At 37.0% G+C, this 17,123-nt stretch overlaps 1 protein-coding gene across 7 annotated transcripts in view; it reads left to right on the plus strand.

Annotated features, from left to right (window-relative positions):
- The window catches only part of inpp4b (inositol polyphosphate-4-phosphatase type II B), a 130,109-nt gene that overhangs the window by 89,277 nt on the left and 23,709 nt on the right, over nt 1-17,123 (plus strand). For all 7 annotated transcript variants that reach the window (XR_009131712.1, XM_058082838.1, XM_058082851.1 and 4 more), the window contains 2 exons: nt 5,448-5,552; nt 8,908-9,016. Coding sequence is in view for 6 of the 7 variants with exons in the window: in XM_058082838.1 (XP_057938821.1) it covers nt 5,448-5,552; nt 8,908-9,016 (214 nt within the window). In the remaining variant the exon portion in view is untranslated. The remainder of the gene's footprint in view (nt 1-5,447; nt 5,553-8,907; nt 9,017-17,123) is intronic.

Genomic DNA, 17,123 nt, shown 5'->3' on the forward strand with positions numbered 1-17,123 from the left:
CAAATACATGACATTGAAGCAGGACTATTATGATTTTTACACTTTTCTGACCTATAAATGTCGTTAGAATGGTATGTAGTTAGAATAAATGTAGTTATAATGGTACCCATTATGTCATTGCATGGTCATATCACCTCGTACTTCGGTACATGACAAAAAAATTAAAATAAAACATTAAAAATTAATAAAATAAAGTTAAAAAAAAACTTAAATAATTATTTAAATTATTTGTGCAATTTACTGTTTATGTTGTACATTGTTGTTCATGTTTGATGTCATCTATTTATTCACCACATTCTTCTTATTATTATTACAGCAAACCTCGGATATATTGGATTCAATTGTTCCCACTGGTTTTGTCCGATATAAGCGAAATCCGTTATATGCGTATACCGGAAAATGTCCGTTTTACGCATATATCGGATTTATATCCGGTATATGCGTAAATCGGATTTTATCCATTATAAAAAGGCACTTCCTTGACTATGTTTCCAATGTACCTGGATGTGAAATGACGTCGTATAGCGACCTGTCACGATTCGGCGAATCGGAGCGCCACGATGCGGCCATCCGATATATGCGAGGGAAATTTAATGGAAATGCATTCGAACGGGACTAGAGATTTTGTCCGAAATAGGCGAAATCCGTTATAAAAAATCCGATATATGCAATGAATTTTTATTGGAAATGCATTACAGAAAAATTGGTTCTTTTTCATCTGTCCGTTGTGAGCGAATTTCCGATATATCCGAGTCCGATATATCCGAGGTTTACTGTATTATTTATTATTATACAGGAGCCAGGCAACAACATTTGGTTGGCAATTTCACTGCTGTGTTATGGTGCAATGACAATAAAGGAAGTCAGTCTACCTACCTACCTACCTATCTATCTATAAAAAAAAATAAAAAATATTAATAAAAATCTAAATAATAATGAAACAATTATAAAAATAAAAAATATAAAAAATAAAAAACTTAAATTATATTAGGAAAGCAGGAAGTGAACAAATGCAACAGTTACTGATTGTAAAAGTACCAGATGGAGGGGTAGGATTTAATAAGCTTTGCTTCTTCCTACTCCTTTTGGACATGTGGGACTGTGAACTGATTATGGGATGCATTCAATTGTAATCTGATGCATGTTCAAATGAAATAAAACCATAACAGAATGTTGTATTCTCGTGTTAAACTATGCCAAAGTTTCACATAATGAGGTTTTCTCATTTGGATGTGAGCCCTCAAAGAAGTCAATGAGAAGGACGTCAATAGAAACACTGAAGAATCTGGAAGATCTAGAAAGTTTTTTGTGCTGGTTATTGTGTGTAGCTGCTCTACAGGAGTCGGCAATTCAATACAAATGACCAGAAATGAGCATAACAGATCCCCTTTAAGTGCACTTAAAAGTTCAGAATAAAGAATGAACTGGCGAAGCTTGTTCTTACTTTGTATCATCAAACAGAAAAATTCACAAATGTAATTACATTTAAATATGGACTCAAGAAATGAGACACTACTCCTTTTTATGCATCCCTCTGCTGATGAGCCATGACGGTCGTTAATGTCTGCCCGGGGCTCAGACAAAATCGCTGGCAGGCATGTCTCTGCGTATCGTCCCTGACAGGGTCGCCTGGTGTGGCCCAGATCTGGATAATACACAAGAGGAGCTCCCATGCCGTCGTCTGGCTCGGCATTAACTGTATATGAGGACAGCTGTTGCTGAACAACATGCAGGCTGCTGCCACTTCCTCATTGATAATAATACCATTACACCCAAAGAGACGCGGGATGAACCAAATCGGGTAAAATAAATTTTTTTTAAAAAAAATACTTAAACTATATTAGAAAAGCAGGAAGTGAACAAATGTAACAGTTACTGATTGTAAAAGTACCAGATGGAGGGGTAGGATTTAATAAGCTTTGCTTCTTCCTACTCCTTTTGGACATGTGGAACTGGGAACTGATTATGGGATGCACTCAATTGTAATCTGATGCATGTTCAAATGAAATAAAACCATTACCATTACCATTAACCCCTGCTGAGAGTAAATATAAAACTCAATGTAAAACTTTATTGACAGAGCATGTGCGACCATATTGCACCTTGCACCAAACACCACACCGTTTCTTAACATTCAATCATTCATTTTCTACCGCTTATCCTTACAAGGGTCGCTGGGGATGGTGGAGCCTATCCCAGCTGAGGCGGGGTACACCCTGGACTGGTGGCCAGCCAATCACAGGGCACATATAGACAAACAACCATTCACACTCACATTCATACCTATGGACAATTTGGAGTCGCTAATTAACCTAGCATGTTTTTTTGGAATGTGGGAGGAAATCGGAGTACCCGGAGAAAACCCACGCATGCACGGGGAGAACATGCAAACTCCACACAGAGATGGCCGAGGGTGGTATTGAACCCGGGTGTCCTAGCTGTGAGGCCCTCGCACTAATCACTCGTCCGCCATGCATCGTAAAAACATCTTATTTTCTCTTATTATATCTACTATATTGGGTAATATGAGTATAAAGTTCACTATAGGGGTGTTACTTCATGTCCAGAGGGCTCTAAAATTCATTCATTCATTCATTTTCTACTTCTTATCCTCACAACGGTCGCGGGGGGTGCTGGAGCCTATCCCAGCTGTCTTCAGGCGAGAGGCGGGGTACACCCTGGACTGGTGGCCAGCCAATCACAGGGCACAAATAGACAAACAACCATTCACACTCACATTCATACCTATGGACAATTTGGAGTCGCTAATTAACCTAGCATGTTTTTTTTGGAATGTGGGAGGAAACCGGAGTACCCGGAGAAAACCCACGCATGCACGGAGAGAACATGCAAACTCCACACAGAGATGGTCGAGGGTGGAATTGAACTCGGGGTTCCTAGCTGTGAGGCCCACATGCTAACCACTTTGTCACCGTGCAGCCGTTTCTTAACATTCTTACTCACAAAATTGTCAAAATAAGCCAACCACTGCTAGTCTAGCTGCATAGTGGCCCAGGTTCACAAAACCCGTCCCGTGTGAAATACTGTTGACAGATTAAAATAATTTTATTTTATTGGTCGGGAATCAGGAACTCCAACCACTTGTGCTTGATGTTTTCCTCGTTAAAAAATTGTAAACAAATTTAGCTTTCTCTTACACCCAAAGAAACACTTCCTGGGAGACATTGCTACGACCATATAAGGAAGTCCGTCCCTCTGTGACATCACAAAGAGGCTGTTTTACCACACCTTCTGAAACTGAGCATTCAGTGCTATACTAAACGTCTTTAAGGGGTCACTTCCAAGTGTGCAAACCTCATTAGCTGAAGCTTTGGCATCATTTAACACACGAATACAACATTCTAACTACATTTATAAGTCAGAAAAGTGGAAAAAAGCGTAATAGTTCTCCTTTAAAATGGATCCACTTAATATGTACCGTACGTGTCGAGCTAGCAAAGTACAATTGACAAGAAAGAAAGTGTAATATTAAGTCAACATGACTTAAGCAGCAGTGTTACTGGTGTGCTTGAGCAGCGTGTCTCCACACGTCTCCCACACATCCACCACAGCAGGACTGTGAAGAAGAAGTAAGGGGGGGGTGGGGGGGCGCACACTCATCTGTCAGACATCACTTACAAGAAGCTGTTCTTCCAACACGGCTTTTTCTCCGCTTGGCTTGTCCTCAAGCCAACTGCCCCCCCCCCCCCCCCCCCCCCTTCGCCCCCCCACCCAGCCCCGTGACTATCGCCTGCCGCTCGCCGCATGGGCCAATCACAGCATTATGAAAAAGAGCGAAGAAATCACATAAAAGATTGAAAGGAAAAGTGTTGGCCAGATGTGGGCTGGCGTTGGCATTCAGCCCTGCTGTCACACACACACACACACACACACATACATACACACACACACCTGGGCCAACAGATGGCCTTTGATGGGGCTAATTCATCCAAGCCCCAAGAGTCAGCAGCTGCATCAGTCCGCTCGTGCTCAGCCAGCCCCCATTAATGTTGGCCTTTATTAAAAGGCAGTGTGGAAATATGCTGAGTTAGGTCCACACCGACCGAGTTTTTTTTTTGTCGGGGAAAAGCAACCGTTCAGGTAGGCTACCCCCGCAGGAAAAACTACAACACTGCTCAACAGAGTGGCTCTGATTATTTTACCTCATTATGACGCACATTTGATTGGATACTTGTTGCTGGGCAGAGTTTACAGAGCTCATCTGTGACTGTGTCAATGAAAGACAAAATTGAGTGTGTCGGCCATGCCCACAAGGCTGGTTTAATAATAAATGAGGGACATATGACTTTATAAACTTAATTTATTGGGAATGGAACCATAACTGGTAACCATAGCCAAAATTGGCAGAAATAGGTTCTAAAATACTAAATCGATACATATTTTACTGACTAATAGGCTTAAATATATTCATTTATTCATTTCATTATTATATTCATATTTATTCATTATATGGCATTAGAAAATGGCACTTTTTTATTTTTATTTTTATTTTTATTTTTATTTTTATTTTTATTTTTATTTTTATTTTTATTTTTATTTTTATTTTTATTTTTATTTTTATTTTTATTTTTATTTTTATTTTTATTTTTATTTTTATTTTTATTTTTATTTTTATTTTTATTTTTATGAAAACCATTTATTATTGTAATCTAGTATAACCAGTAAATGGTAAAGTCTCTCTAACAGGCATAAATAAATAAATAAATAAATATGCCATTTTACACAAACCTTAAGTCAAATTAGGCATGAATAAATACAATAATACACCTATATTATTTTATAAAATATCTATAAATATATATTTCCAATAATTATGTATCATATTATTTAATAATTATTATATATTATTATATCATTTTACAATATATTTTTAAATAATAAAAACAATATTGTAATATTATTAATATAGTAATATTTTTGTTATTTTTATATATTTTGTTATTGTTATTGTTATGAAAAGCATTTATTATTGTAATCTAGTATAACCAGTAAATGGTTAAATTTATATTTTCACATTTAAGTCTCTCTAACAGGCATAAATAAACAAATATACCATTTTACACAAACCTTAAGTCAAATTAGGCATGAATAAATACAATAATACAGCTATATAATTTTATAAAATATATAAATATGCATTTCCAATAATTATGTATCATATTATTAAATAATGATTATATATTATTATATTATTTTACAATTGCATCATTTATATAATTATTGTAATAATATGCAAGTTAATTATTTGCCTATTTCTAATGTAACTCATTACTGAAAACGTTTTTTTTTTTTAATTAAAATTTGTGATTGAATGTGTTTTTCCAGTATTGGTGTTGACTTTCTGTATGCTACACACACACACACACACACTGTCACGTTTGTGTGTGACAAGATAATGTGACTTAACACACTGTGTGTTTTTCTAGGTCCGTCCTTCAAGCCAAGTTGCTGCAAAGCCCAGAAATGTCTGGAGTTTGTCCCAATAAACCTGCACACCCAGAGGATGAGGGTGACGTGTCCCAGAAAGACAGGTAGCGAACCTCATTTTTGTTCACCGTACCGTCTCACGCTGACTGTCGGACACCTCGTCTTTCACACCTCCTGTCAGTCCGCTTTTCATTTTTAGGGCAACGTCAGCTTCATATGACATTGTTCTCTATGGAGTCAATCATTTTGTGGAACATTGTGTGTTGTATTCTACTAAAAAAATGGCTTCAAGAAAGTAAAACTGTCCTTAAGTGTCGGGCGGATTTTGTTCCAGCGAGGGGTCGACATCAGAGGACACAAACTAGCACACCGACTGTGTCATTGTGTCCTGAAAAAAATACACACAAGTACACTTCCCTGTACTTTTGGTGCAGTGAGAACTAATTAAAATGAACTCGGACGTCTGAAAAAAAAAAAAAATACCCACGGGGACTTGGGTAAAAAGTACTACACGGCCCAGACACAGGCATGATTAATGGAAGTGGAGCCAAGTCACTGGTTTCTGTATTGGGTGGTTTGCTGGGGGGTGACGTGGAGTTTTCGGTGACCGTAGTCTAGGCTAGGATGTCATGCAGAGGTTATGGGTTGAATTATAATTAATATTCACTAATTCTGTCTTTATTAAGATGAGTTTGTAGGGATCGGTTTTACTCATTTGCACTTATATTGGTATATGTTTGTACTTTTTGTCATTTTTTAAAATATATGCTTGTAGTCGCTTTGTTGTACTATTTAACAATACACTCAGACGATACAATTAAAGCTTAGCCCGAGTTACACTCGCCAGGCGCTTCGTCCGTGTTCGCGTCAGTTTCTTTTCTTTGTGTCAGAACAAAACTCAGAACAAAAATTTCGATTTTATTTTGAATTGGAAAATAGTTGCTGTACAGTAAAGTACAGTTTCATCTTGACTTCACGAACAAACAAACAAACCTTTCATATCAAAATAATTGTTGAAAACAATTCTCAAAATTGCAAAAAAAACAAAACTGTTGAGATGTAAAATATTGTTATTAACACAAAAAAAAAATATGGAATGATCCTTCAGGGATACTAATGCTGATAATAATTATTAGCATTATTATTATATTAAATAAAATATTAATTAACAAAAATTTAAAATAATTACCATTCATTCATTCATTCATTCATTCATTTTCTACCGCTTATCCTCATGAGGGCCGTGGGGGTGCTGGAGCCTATCCCAGCTGTCTTCTTCGAGCAAGAGGCGGGGTACACCCTGCACTGGTGGCCAGCCAATCACAGGGCACATATAGACAAACAACCATTCACACTCACATTCATACCTATGGACAATTTGGAGTCGCCAATTAACCTAGCATGTTTTTTTTTGGAATGTGGGAGGAAACCGGAATACCCGGAGAAAACCCATGCATGCACGGGGAGAACATGCAAACTCCGATCAATAAGGTATCAATAATGCGAAAAAGACGAGAAAAATGTAACTTAAGAATAAAATAGTGAGTTATGTAACACATTTGCAACAGAAATGTTTATGGGAATAAAGTAGCAACGTGATGAGGAAATTGTAACGTAACAAAATGTATATTTTGTGAGACAATATCAACGGCAAAAGTTGTAATTTCACAGAAATGTCGTCATGTGCCAAAACTGTGGTCATTTTATGAGAATGAAGTATAATATCACAAGAAAAGATATTATGAAAATACAGTCATTCCTCGTTTATAGCGGTTAATTTGTTCCAGACTGTGATACATTTTCCGTGATAAAGGATTCACTGTTAATAAATTAAATATTTTCATTGTTTAGGATTTTCTCAATATGGTTTTTAATATCATTAGAGACATCTAGACATGAAATAACAGCCCTATAGTCACCTTTAAAATTGGATTAGCCAATGCACGGGGAAAACATGCAAACTCCACAAAGAGATGGCCGAGGGTGGAATTGAACTCGGGTCTCCTAGCTGTGAGGTCTGTGCGCTAACCACTCAACCGCCGAGTGGTTAGCTATTTGATAATATTGATAAAAAATTAATATATGTTTATTTAATGAATTATCACATAATAATATATCATTTGGGCTGTCAAATGATTAAAAATTTTAATCAGATTAATCAGTTTATAAACTTAGGACTCATGATTAATCAGCATTAGCAACTATGTCTGAAATATTTTCCAGCATATTTAAATGTAGCAAATTGTATATCTGAATAAATGAAATAAATTAGTTACCACCGCTATTTTTGATGACCCAATACATAATATTAAATAATAATAATATAATATATATAATATATATAATAATAATATATAATAATAATAATATAAAAATATCTACTGATTAAATTCATTTTTAAATAAACCTCTTTGTAAAAAATATTATAAAAAATATAAATATATAATATAAATATAATATAAAATTACATATACATATGTAATATTATATTATTAAATATATTCTTATAATAATAATATAATATAAAAATATCAACAGATTAAATTCATTTTTAAATAAACCTCTTTGTAAAAAATATTTTAAAAAATTTATAAATATATAATATCAAATATAATATAAAATTACATATACATTTGTAATATTATATTATTAAATATATTATAATAATAATATAATATAAAAATATCTACTGATTAAATTCATTCTTAAATAAACCTCTTTGTAAAAAATATTATAAACAATTATAAATGTATAATATAAAATATAATATAAAATTACATATACATATGTAATATTATATTATTAAATATATATTATTATATTACATATAATATAAAAATTATAAATATTATGGAGAATTTCCCCATTCTAATTATCATCTTCATGTTAGCAGAATATTACTTTATTCAGCTGTACCAAATATTATTATTATTATTATACCAAATACCACTCCAAAGCATAAAACACACACACGTTCAAACCACACAAACCAAGCCCTGAACCACTCAACCGTCTTTCCCCCGTCTCTTTGTTTTCCTGATTTAATCAGCGGCCTCATCTAGTTCTCCTTCCCAACATCTCCCGTCAAAAGCACCTTTGGGCCCACTGTCTTATCTGTGAAGTGTTTATTTTGCCGCCATGTGCAGACGGAATGGAGGCGCCGTGACATTGAACACTTGGATGTGGCACCGCCGCTCCTGAGAGAGCCCCGCTGCACAGCTAATGATAGAGCTATATCTTCGCAATACAAATTGACAGAGTGTGTATATGTGTGTGAGTGTGAGTGTGTGTGTGGGATGTCGCTGTCGTCAACGTACTTACCAAGAATATTTGTTGTCTGGCATATTCATGACCATCTTGTCGCCGCCACTCAACAATTCCAGCAATCTCGACATCTCACTCCATCAGTGTCTCGAAAAAAAAAGAAGAGCATACTTGATGGCGTTTCTGTCTTTACAGACGCGTCCTACGACATCGTCACCGTCGGTGCTCCCGCCGCACACTTCCAGGGCTTCAAGGGTGGCGGTCTGCAACGTCTTCTCAGCAGATATGAAACCGAGAAGAAAAGGTAAAGAAAATATTTTTGGAAATGTGTACAGTAACACGCTCCGACCAGAATTTTGTGTTTTGGTCTGGAAAGGCAAACTTTTGAGCTATGTTTCTCCTGAAAACTCAATTTAGCTTTAGCGGTGCGTCTCATATAAAGTCTAAAAATCGTCTAGGACCACTTTGATTTGGAAAAAACGCATTCTTCAACCAAAATGGCTGAGGTGTTGTGTCCACTGAGTACTGAGCCCCACCTCTGTAACGCCGTGTCTGTAAAGACTCCTCCACAATGCAAGCCAGCCCAATAATAATAATAATAATACTAATACTAATACTACTACTACTACTACTACTACTACTACTACTACTACTACTACTACTACTACTACTAATAATAATAATAATAATAATAATAATAATAACAATAATAATAATATGATTATTATTATAAATATAATATGATAATTACAGTAATAATAATAATGCCATGATAATAATAATAGTGCCATGCCATGTCTTAGTAATTGTTTTTCCTTTTAATTGTGGTAATTGTTTTTAATTTTAATTCTATGCAGGAAAAGTGCTCTACAAATAAAGTTGATTTGATTTGAATTATTATTATTATTATTATTATTATTATTATTATTATTATTATTATTATTATTATTATTATTATTATTATTATTATTATTATTATTATTATTATTATTATTATTATTATTATTATTATTATTATTATCATTATCATTATTATTATTATTATTATATTATATTTATAATATTATATTATAACATCAATATTATTATTATATTATTATTATATTATTATAATGGTAGTATATTAATAATTAATTATATTATAATTATATAATTATATATAGTTATATTATATTATTATTATAAAGATAATAATAATAATAATAATTATTATTATTTTAAAGATTCAGGATTGAAATGAAAGCAGGGGGATAAAGGAAGCACAAACTTTTAATCTGTGGTGTACACACAAGACGGAATTAATTCTCATACTTTTCATAACTGCATTCAAGACTGGCATGATGACCAGAGAGCTACGTTCCAATCATAAACTATATAAGGTTCCTAAAATATTGTGACAGGTCAATAACACTCAATAGGTTATTACTTGGGCCCATAAATATTTTTTTAATTGTTACAATAAAAATAATAAAAAATTATAATGAAAAAGACAGCTGGGATAGGCTCCAGCACCCCCTACGACCCTTGTGAGGATAAGCAGTAAAAAATGAATGAATAATGAAAAAATAATATTTTTAATGACCTCTCATGGCCCACCTGCAGTACCACCACGGCCCACCACTTTGGGAATCCCTGCACTAGAAAAAGGAGATAAGACCCAAAACAAGATTTTGCCAAAGACTTTTTTCTAAACCGTGGTGCTCCTGGATGATAAGCTAATATGTCTCAAGTGTGCCCCCCACCCCTCTCCACCCCTCGGGGGGGGGCTGCCTTACTGATACCACCCCCCCCCCCCCCCCCAACCCCCCCAGCTGTGATCAGCATCCTGCACACTTTGCAGTCTGGACCTGTTTGATGTGCAACACCTGTCACTCTTGCGGTCACTTGAGTGATGCCAGAAGAAATGAAGGCTGAGGGTCCCCGCCCCCGCCGCCCGCCCCCCCATCCCCACTGAGCTCCCCTGTAGATTACAAAGCCATTACCGTCCACGCCAGATCCAATTAGCAGTGGAGTTTGGAGTATGAGGAGTAGAGTGGCTAGAGAAGAGCTAATAAAATGGATGCAGAAAACGAGGACTTAAAGGAACTTTTAGTGACGATAAAAAAAAAAACAGGAAGACGTCTTGTCTTCACGCTTCAGGTGACCTGTGGCGGTATCTAGCGAGTGTAGCATGAATGCTGATAAGGTTAGCATATTGTAAAGAATCCATTCAAGTGAAAAGCATTTTTTTTTCTCCGAATGGCAGATTAAACTTCAGACGCCATTCTTCCGGGAGACAAAGCTTTTTTTTGTTTCATATTTGACTTAGCTAATGACTCGCTGTAGCTTAAAGTTTCCAATTTTCCGCTCGACTGGATAGCTGCCGAGTCGAGCCTTGCGCTTGACCTTATCCGTGTTTTGACCCGGCCAATTGTCAGTCCTCATCAGGAATTGGATTCGGTGTCAGTTTGCTGTGTGCTTAAGTTATGCGCTGTTCGTTATTTCACATGGTTGGGCTTTTGTTTGACACTTAAACAGCAACAAAAACCCAAAGGACATTTTTTTACACGATAGGAAACATTAGTTAGGATTACAATGCCCAGCTTTCATGAAAAATAATCATTTTTCTACAATGAAATCTTTAATCCTTCCTAAGTGGCCTGGAGCTCAAAGCTAATCAAATGCTCAAAAGACGTCAATAACACAAGAGGAAGTGCGGTCTATTGATTGTTATTTAAAAATAATCAGCCTTCAGTTCAGTTGTAAAAACACTTGATGGTAGGGTAGGGTACTTACTTGAAAGGGCGGCTTTGGGAACCTCACTCTATTGCAGGGGTGGGCAAATTTTTGGACTCTTGGGCCGCATCGATTTAACAAAATTGACGGGGGGCAAATTATATATTTTACACATATCATTCTAACAGTCCACCTGGAATTATTGTATCTATATGTATCTATCTATATGTGCTTGTGACCCTTTTTTCAGGAGCACTTTGTAAACAGCAGACCACATCAAGTAATGGTAATGGTTTTATTTCATTTGAACATACATCAGATTACAATTGAATGTTAATCAGTCAATTAATCATGAATCTATCAATTAATCAGTTCACAGTTCCACATATCCAAAAGGAGTAGGAAGAAGCAAAGCTTATTAAATCCTACCCCTCCATCTGTACTTTTACAATCAGTAACTGTTACATTTGTTCACTTCCTGCTTTCCTAATATAGTTTAATTTTAATTTTAATTTTAATTTTAATTTTTTTTTATTTTTTATTTTTATTTTTATTTTTATTTTTATTTTTATTTTTATTTTTATTTTTATTTTTATTTTTATTTTTATTTTTATTTTTATTTTTATTTTTATTTTTATTTTTATTTTTATTTTTATTTTTATTTTTATTTTTTTCCCAATATAGTTTAAGTTTTTTTTAATAATTTTTTTTCATAACCAAATTGATTAAAAAAAATTTAAAAAGCTACCTAAACCATCAAACAGTTGGCTCAATGTTGGCCCATGATGCCAGGTTATATGTTAAGTTTCAATGAAATACTTTAGAAAGAACGGGCGGACCGTATTTAAACACTTGGCGGGCCGGATGTGGCCCCCGAGCCGTAGTTTGCCCACATATTTTGTCAGTAGCCTAACAAAACATGGAGTATTACATATAAGTATCGTGTGTTCAGCTTTAAAGTTGGAATATTGGCAGCAGTGGCGGTTCAGGCTTGAATTACTGACGCTCTGGGCGGATCGCCGCTACTGACCGGCAGTACCGTTAATAATAAAATAATGTCGACATTGTCATTGCTAATGAAAAATATGAAAGGACAAACTGTACCATTACACCACCTGTGACTGTCCTATAAAGTGGGTGAATTCTGCCATTTTATTTACCTGTCTTTTCTTTCGGACTTCACGCAGGGGGGGGGGGTTCTTTCCCGTAGGGAGGGGCCGCTCTGCAAATGATTAACACAATTCTAAGCCATCAAAAAGTGCTTAATAAAACATTCATTTTGTCCACAAGCAGACTTTCCCTGGCCTCCATCCAACTATTGTAATCTGTTCGGCGTGATATTAGTCCATCACAGATGGAGACGGACAGAGAAAAGAAGCCGGAGCAGCAGAGGTGTTAGCAGGAGGCCAATAAAAGAGCAATTTGTCTTTGTTCCAGCGCCCTAGAAGGGAGTCTGGGAGTTGGAGGGGGGGGAGATTTGAGATGGTGGGGAGGTGGAGCTTTCAGCATCTATTAAAAAACCGTGCGTTGGGCCCGACTTGGCAACGGTAGTGATAGTAGTTTGTCTTGCTGGATGGGCTTTGAAAGAGTTGAATCAATATTTGCGTTTAGTATTCTTTGCGAACATTTATCTTCCTTTTAAAACATGCGGCCTTGCTTTAATTGCTCGCATTTTTAATGGAACCCAGTACGCTTTAGAGGTGCTGAGGTGCTCTAATCTTACGTTAATTTGGGGTTATTCTGATGAACAATGTGCAATTCGAAATGTCGATGTGTGGGAATGTCTTAGAGGATCTCACAAAAGTGAGATTTGGAGTTTGGTGCAACACTTCAGGCCCAATCCAAGAACCCTGAATGTTCCCTTTAATGTCAGCTTGTAGCTTAAAGGACCTTGATGGATGAATTTTGAATCCATCCATCTTCTTCCTCTTATTCAAGTGAATATATTTACAGCAACAATAGCCTACATTTTGTTTTGTTTTGGTGTTAATGTGATATTTTGTCATTTCTCGTTTTTAATAGTCTGTGTTTAGTGTATAAAATGTGAAGAAGAAACATGCTGTGGACCACAAATGGCCCCCAGGCCTGACTTTGACACCCCTGACTATAGTAACCCCTCGTTTAAGGCTGTTATTTGGTTCCAGATCTGGCCTTGATGAGTGAATATTCGCAAAGTAGGATTCCTTTATACGTATATATTTTTGTAATTAGAGCATAGAAAACCTGTTTACTACCTTCTAAATGGGTTTTTTAAACATTTTTAGAGCCCTCTAGACATGAAGTAGCACCCCTATAGTTGCCTTTACACTTCTATTACCCAATGTAGTCGACATAATAAGACATAGTAAGAAGTATTAAGCATAGAAAACCCGTTTACCACCTTCTAAATAGCCTTTTTAACATTTTTAGAGCCCTCTAGACATGAAGTAACACCCCTATAGTCATCTTTACACTTCTATTACCCAATATAGTCGACATAATAAGAGATAGTAAGAAGTATTAAGCATAGAAAACCTGTTTACTACCTTCTATATAGGCTTTTTAACATTTTTAGAGCCCTCTAAACATGAAGTAACACCCCTATAGTCACCTTTACACTCCTATTACCCAATATAGTCGACATAATAAGAGATAATAAGAAGTATTAAGCATAGACAACCTGTTTACTACCTTCTATATAGGCTTTTTAACATTTTTAGAGCCCTCTAGACATGAAGTAACACCCTTATGGTCACTTTTACAGTCCTATTACCCAATATAGTCGACATAATAAGAAGTATTAAGCATAGAAAACCTGTTTACCACCTAACATTTACGCTTGTTTTGAGACCGGTTGGAATTCATGAGCGTACCTCTTGTTGGTAAGACCCCACGGCTGCACCAACGGAGGCGTGAAACACACCTGAGGCTTGATGTGCAAACCTTACATGGAGTCAGCGCTGAGCTCACACTGTTGGCAAACGCTGATGAGGCAATTAAAGCCGTCTCACCCTCGCCCGGCATCCTCAGCATCAGCTGACGCCTCCCGACATTCATTACTGCCGGTCGCACACGCTTCCCTAATGGGATTGGATTTGTACTTAGGAGTCAACAGGACGGTTATTAAATGTCAGTGGCGGAGGAAGTGGACTTCTTTTGACAACTTTTCATGAACTCTGCTATTGAGTTAAAGTGGATTTTTTTTTGGTTTGAATAAACTCCATTTTTTTTACATATGGCATTGACTACATAGATGTGTACTGTATAGCTACATTGCTTCCTAATGCGGACCACATGCGGGTCAAAGACATCATAATAATAATGTATATATATATAATATAATAATTATAATAATATAATAATAATTCATACGTTTCATAAGTTAGTTAAAATTAAAGTAATAAATACCTAAAAGTTCTAATAAATATTGTTAAAAAGTTAAAAAGTTTAAAGAGTGAGACATCTTCTCTAGAAAGTATCGTTTTGGGCCACTAGAGAGTGCTCTCGCATATAGACAAGCTTTGTCGTTTTTCTCTCGGTGAAAAGCAGGAAACCGGAAACCTCATAAACACGCTGAAAGTTGCTCTTAACGCTTGTTTCTTGGGAAATTATCGTCTTTGTAAGTATAATTGGTGTATAAAGCACTTACATAGATGCATCTGCTATTTCAAAAGTTGTACTTGTTTTGTCAAGTTCGCTAGCTTGATGCTACTGCTAGCTTGCATTTGCAAGTTGGTGTACGGCAATCCATCCATCCATCCATCCATCCATTTTCCTCCGCTTATCCGGGTCCGGGTCGCGGGGGCAGCAGTCTTAGAAGTTAAGCCCAGACTTCCCGGTCCCCGGCCACCTCCTCCAGCTCCACCAGGAGGACACCAAGGCGTTCCCAGGCCAGCTGTGAGACATAGTCCCTCCAGCGTGTCCTAGGTCTGCCCCGGGGCCTTTTCCCGACTGGGCATGCCCGGAACACCTCACCAGGGAGGCGTCCGGGAGGCATCCGGACTAGATGCCCGAGCCACCTCAACTGACTCCTCTCGATGTGAAGGAGAGGCGGCTCTACTCTGAGCCCCTCCCGGATGGCTGAGCTCCTCACCCTATCTCTTAGGGTGAGTCCAGCTACCCTACGGAGGAAACTCATTTCAGCCGCCTGTATCCGCGATCTCATTCTTTCGGTCATGACCCAAAGCTCATGACCATAGGTGTGGGTGGGATGATGTGATGTGTGTTTAGCCTGAAACATGAGCAGTATTGGAATTTTATTTTATTTTTTCTGTATGTTTCAGTTACCATTTATTTTTAAAGCAAGAAAAGCAAGCCTTGTAGTTTTCTTCATTGGTTCGCTGGCTGTCTAGCAGCATACAGACACGTGAGGACAGCACACCTATTCAAAAAATACAAAAAAATGTTTTTTATGAATTAAACAAAAATATATATACATATTTCATTAATATGTAAATTAATCGTGATTTTTTAAAATTCATTAATAAATGGCTGCTTTTTTGTGGTTGACGATGGGCCTATTAGGCAAACACTACATGGAGCCAGCCATGGCATGTCCCGCATGACATAGTGAAAAAAAAATTTCTCCTCCCGTTCTGTGTGGAAGTGGTTAAAAAAATTGTTTCGTAGTTTGTCCTTCTTCCCCACTTTGTTTGGAATAGGTGATTTATGTTAACAGTGTTTATTTGGTCACAAAAATATAGACAATAATCTCTTTTAAGTGTTCATTTGTCTGTCATTGGCTGGTGACCAGTCCAGGGTGTACCCCGCTTCTCGCCTGAAGACAGCTGGGATAGGCTCCAGCACCTTCTGCGACCCTCGTGATTATACGCGGTAGAAAATGAATGAATGTTTTATGTAGTATTCTGGACACTAGGGGTCAGTAACTGATGAAACATGACATGACATTACGTTACCTTCACACTACATGGAGCCGGCCATGTTCTCCTCCCGTTCTGTGTGGAAGTGGTAAGTTGTTTTTTTTGTTTCTTAGTTTGTCCTTCTTCCCCACTCTGTTTGAAATAGATGCTTTATGTTAACAGTGGTTTATTTGGTTACAAAAATTTTGACAATAATATCTTAAAGTGTTCATTTGTCTGTGATTGGCTCGCGACCAGTCCAGGGTGTACCCCGCCTCTCGCCCGAAGACCCTTCTCCTTCTGCGACCCTCGTGATTATAAGCGGTAGAAAATGAATGAATGTATGTTAATTTGTGAGGCTGTCTTGTGGACCACCAGTGGTCTGCAGGCCAGCTTTTGAAAGATCCCTGCATGCAGAGAATCTCTGGCTGTCTTCAATGAAGTCATGGGAAGTGACTGCAGGGCCTGGCCTACATAGACGATGTGCAGCACTGACTGTAAATTTGCTGCAAGCTTTACAAATGACTGCCTGGCTCATGGCAGGAAGTCAGCACAAACTCATTCTAAGTCATTACATTAACCCTGGGAGAGTGTTCTCACTGGAGTGGTGAGACCCCCCCCACCCCCGTCCCCCTCCCCACTCAGATCTACAGAGTGACAAGAGTTGGGGTTTTTTTTTAGGGCGGGGGGCGTCTCAGATGAAATGGCTTCCCTCCTGGAAATACAGGAATGATTTAAATATTCATAAAGCAACACATGGGATGACGTCCGGGACTAATTTGACAGCCGAACGGCTTGAACAAAATGCTCGCGAGGGCTTGGAAGTCAACGTTATCATTTGGACAGCAGCACACAAAT

The sequence above is a fragment of the Doryrhamphus excisus genome, chromosome 1 (assembly GCF_030265055.1).
Source record: "Doryrhamphus excisus isolate RoL2022-K1 chromosome 1, RoL_Dexc_1.0, whole genome shotgun sequence".
Lineage (NCBI taxonomy): Eukaryota > Metazoa > Chordata > Actinopteri > Syngnathiformes > Syngnathidae > Doryrhamphus > Doryrhamphus excisus.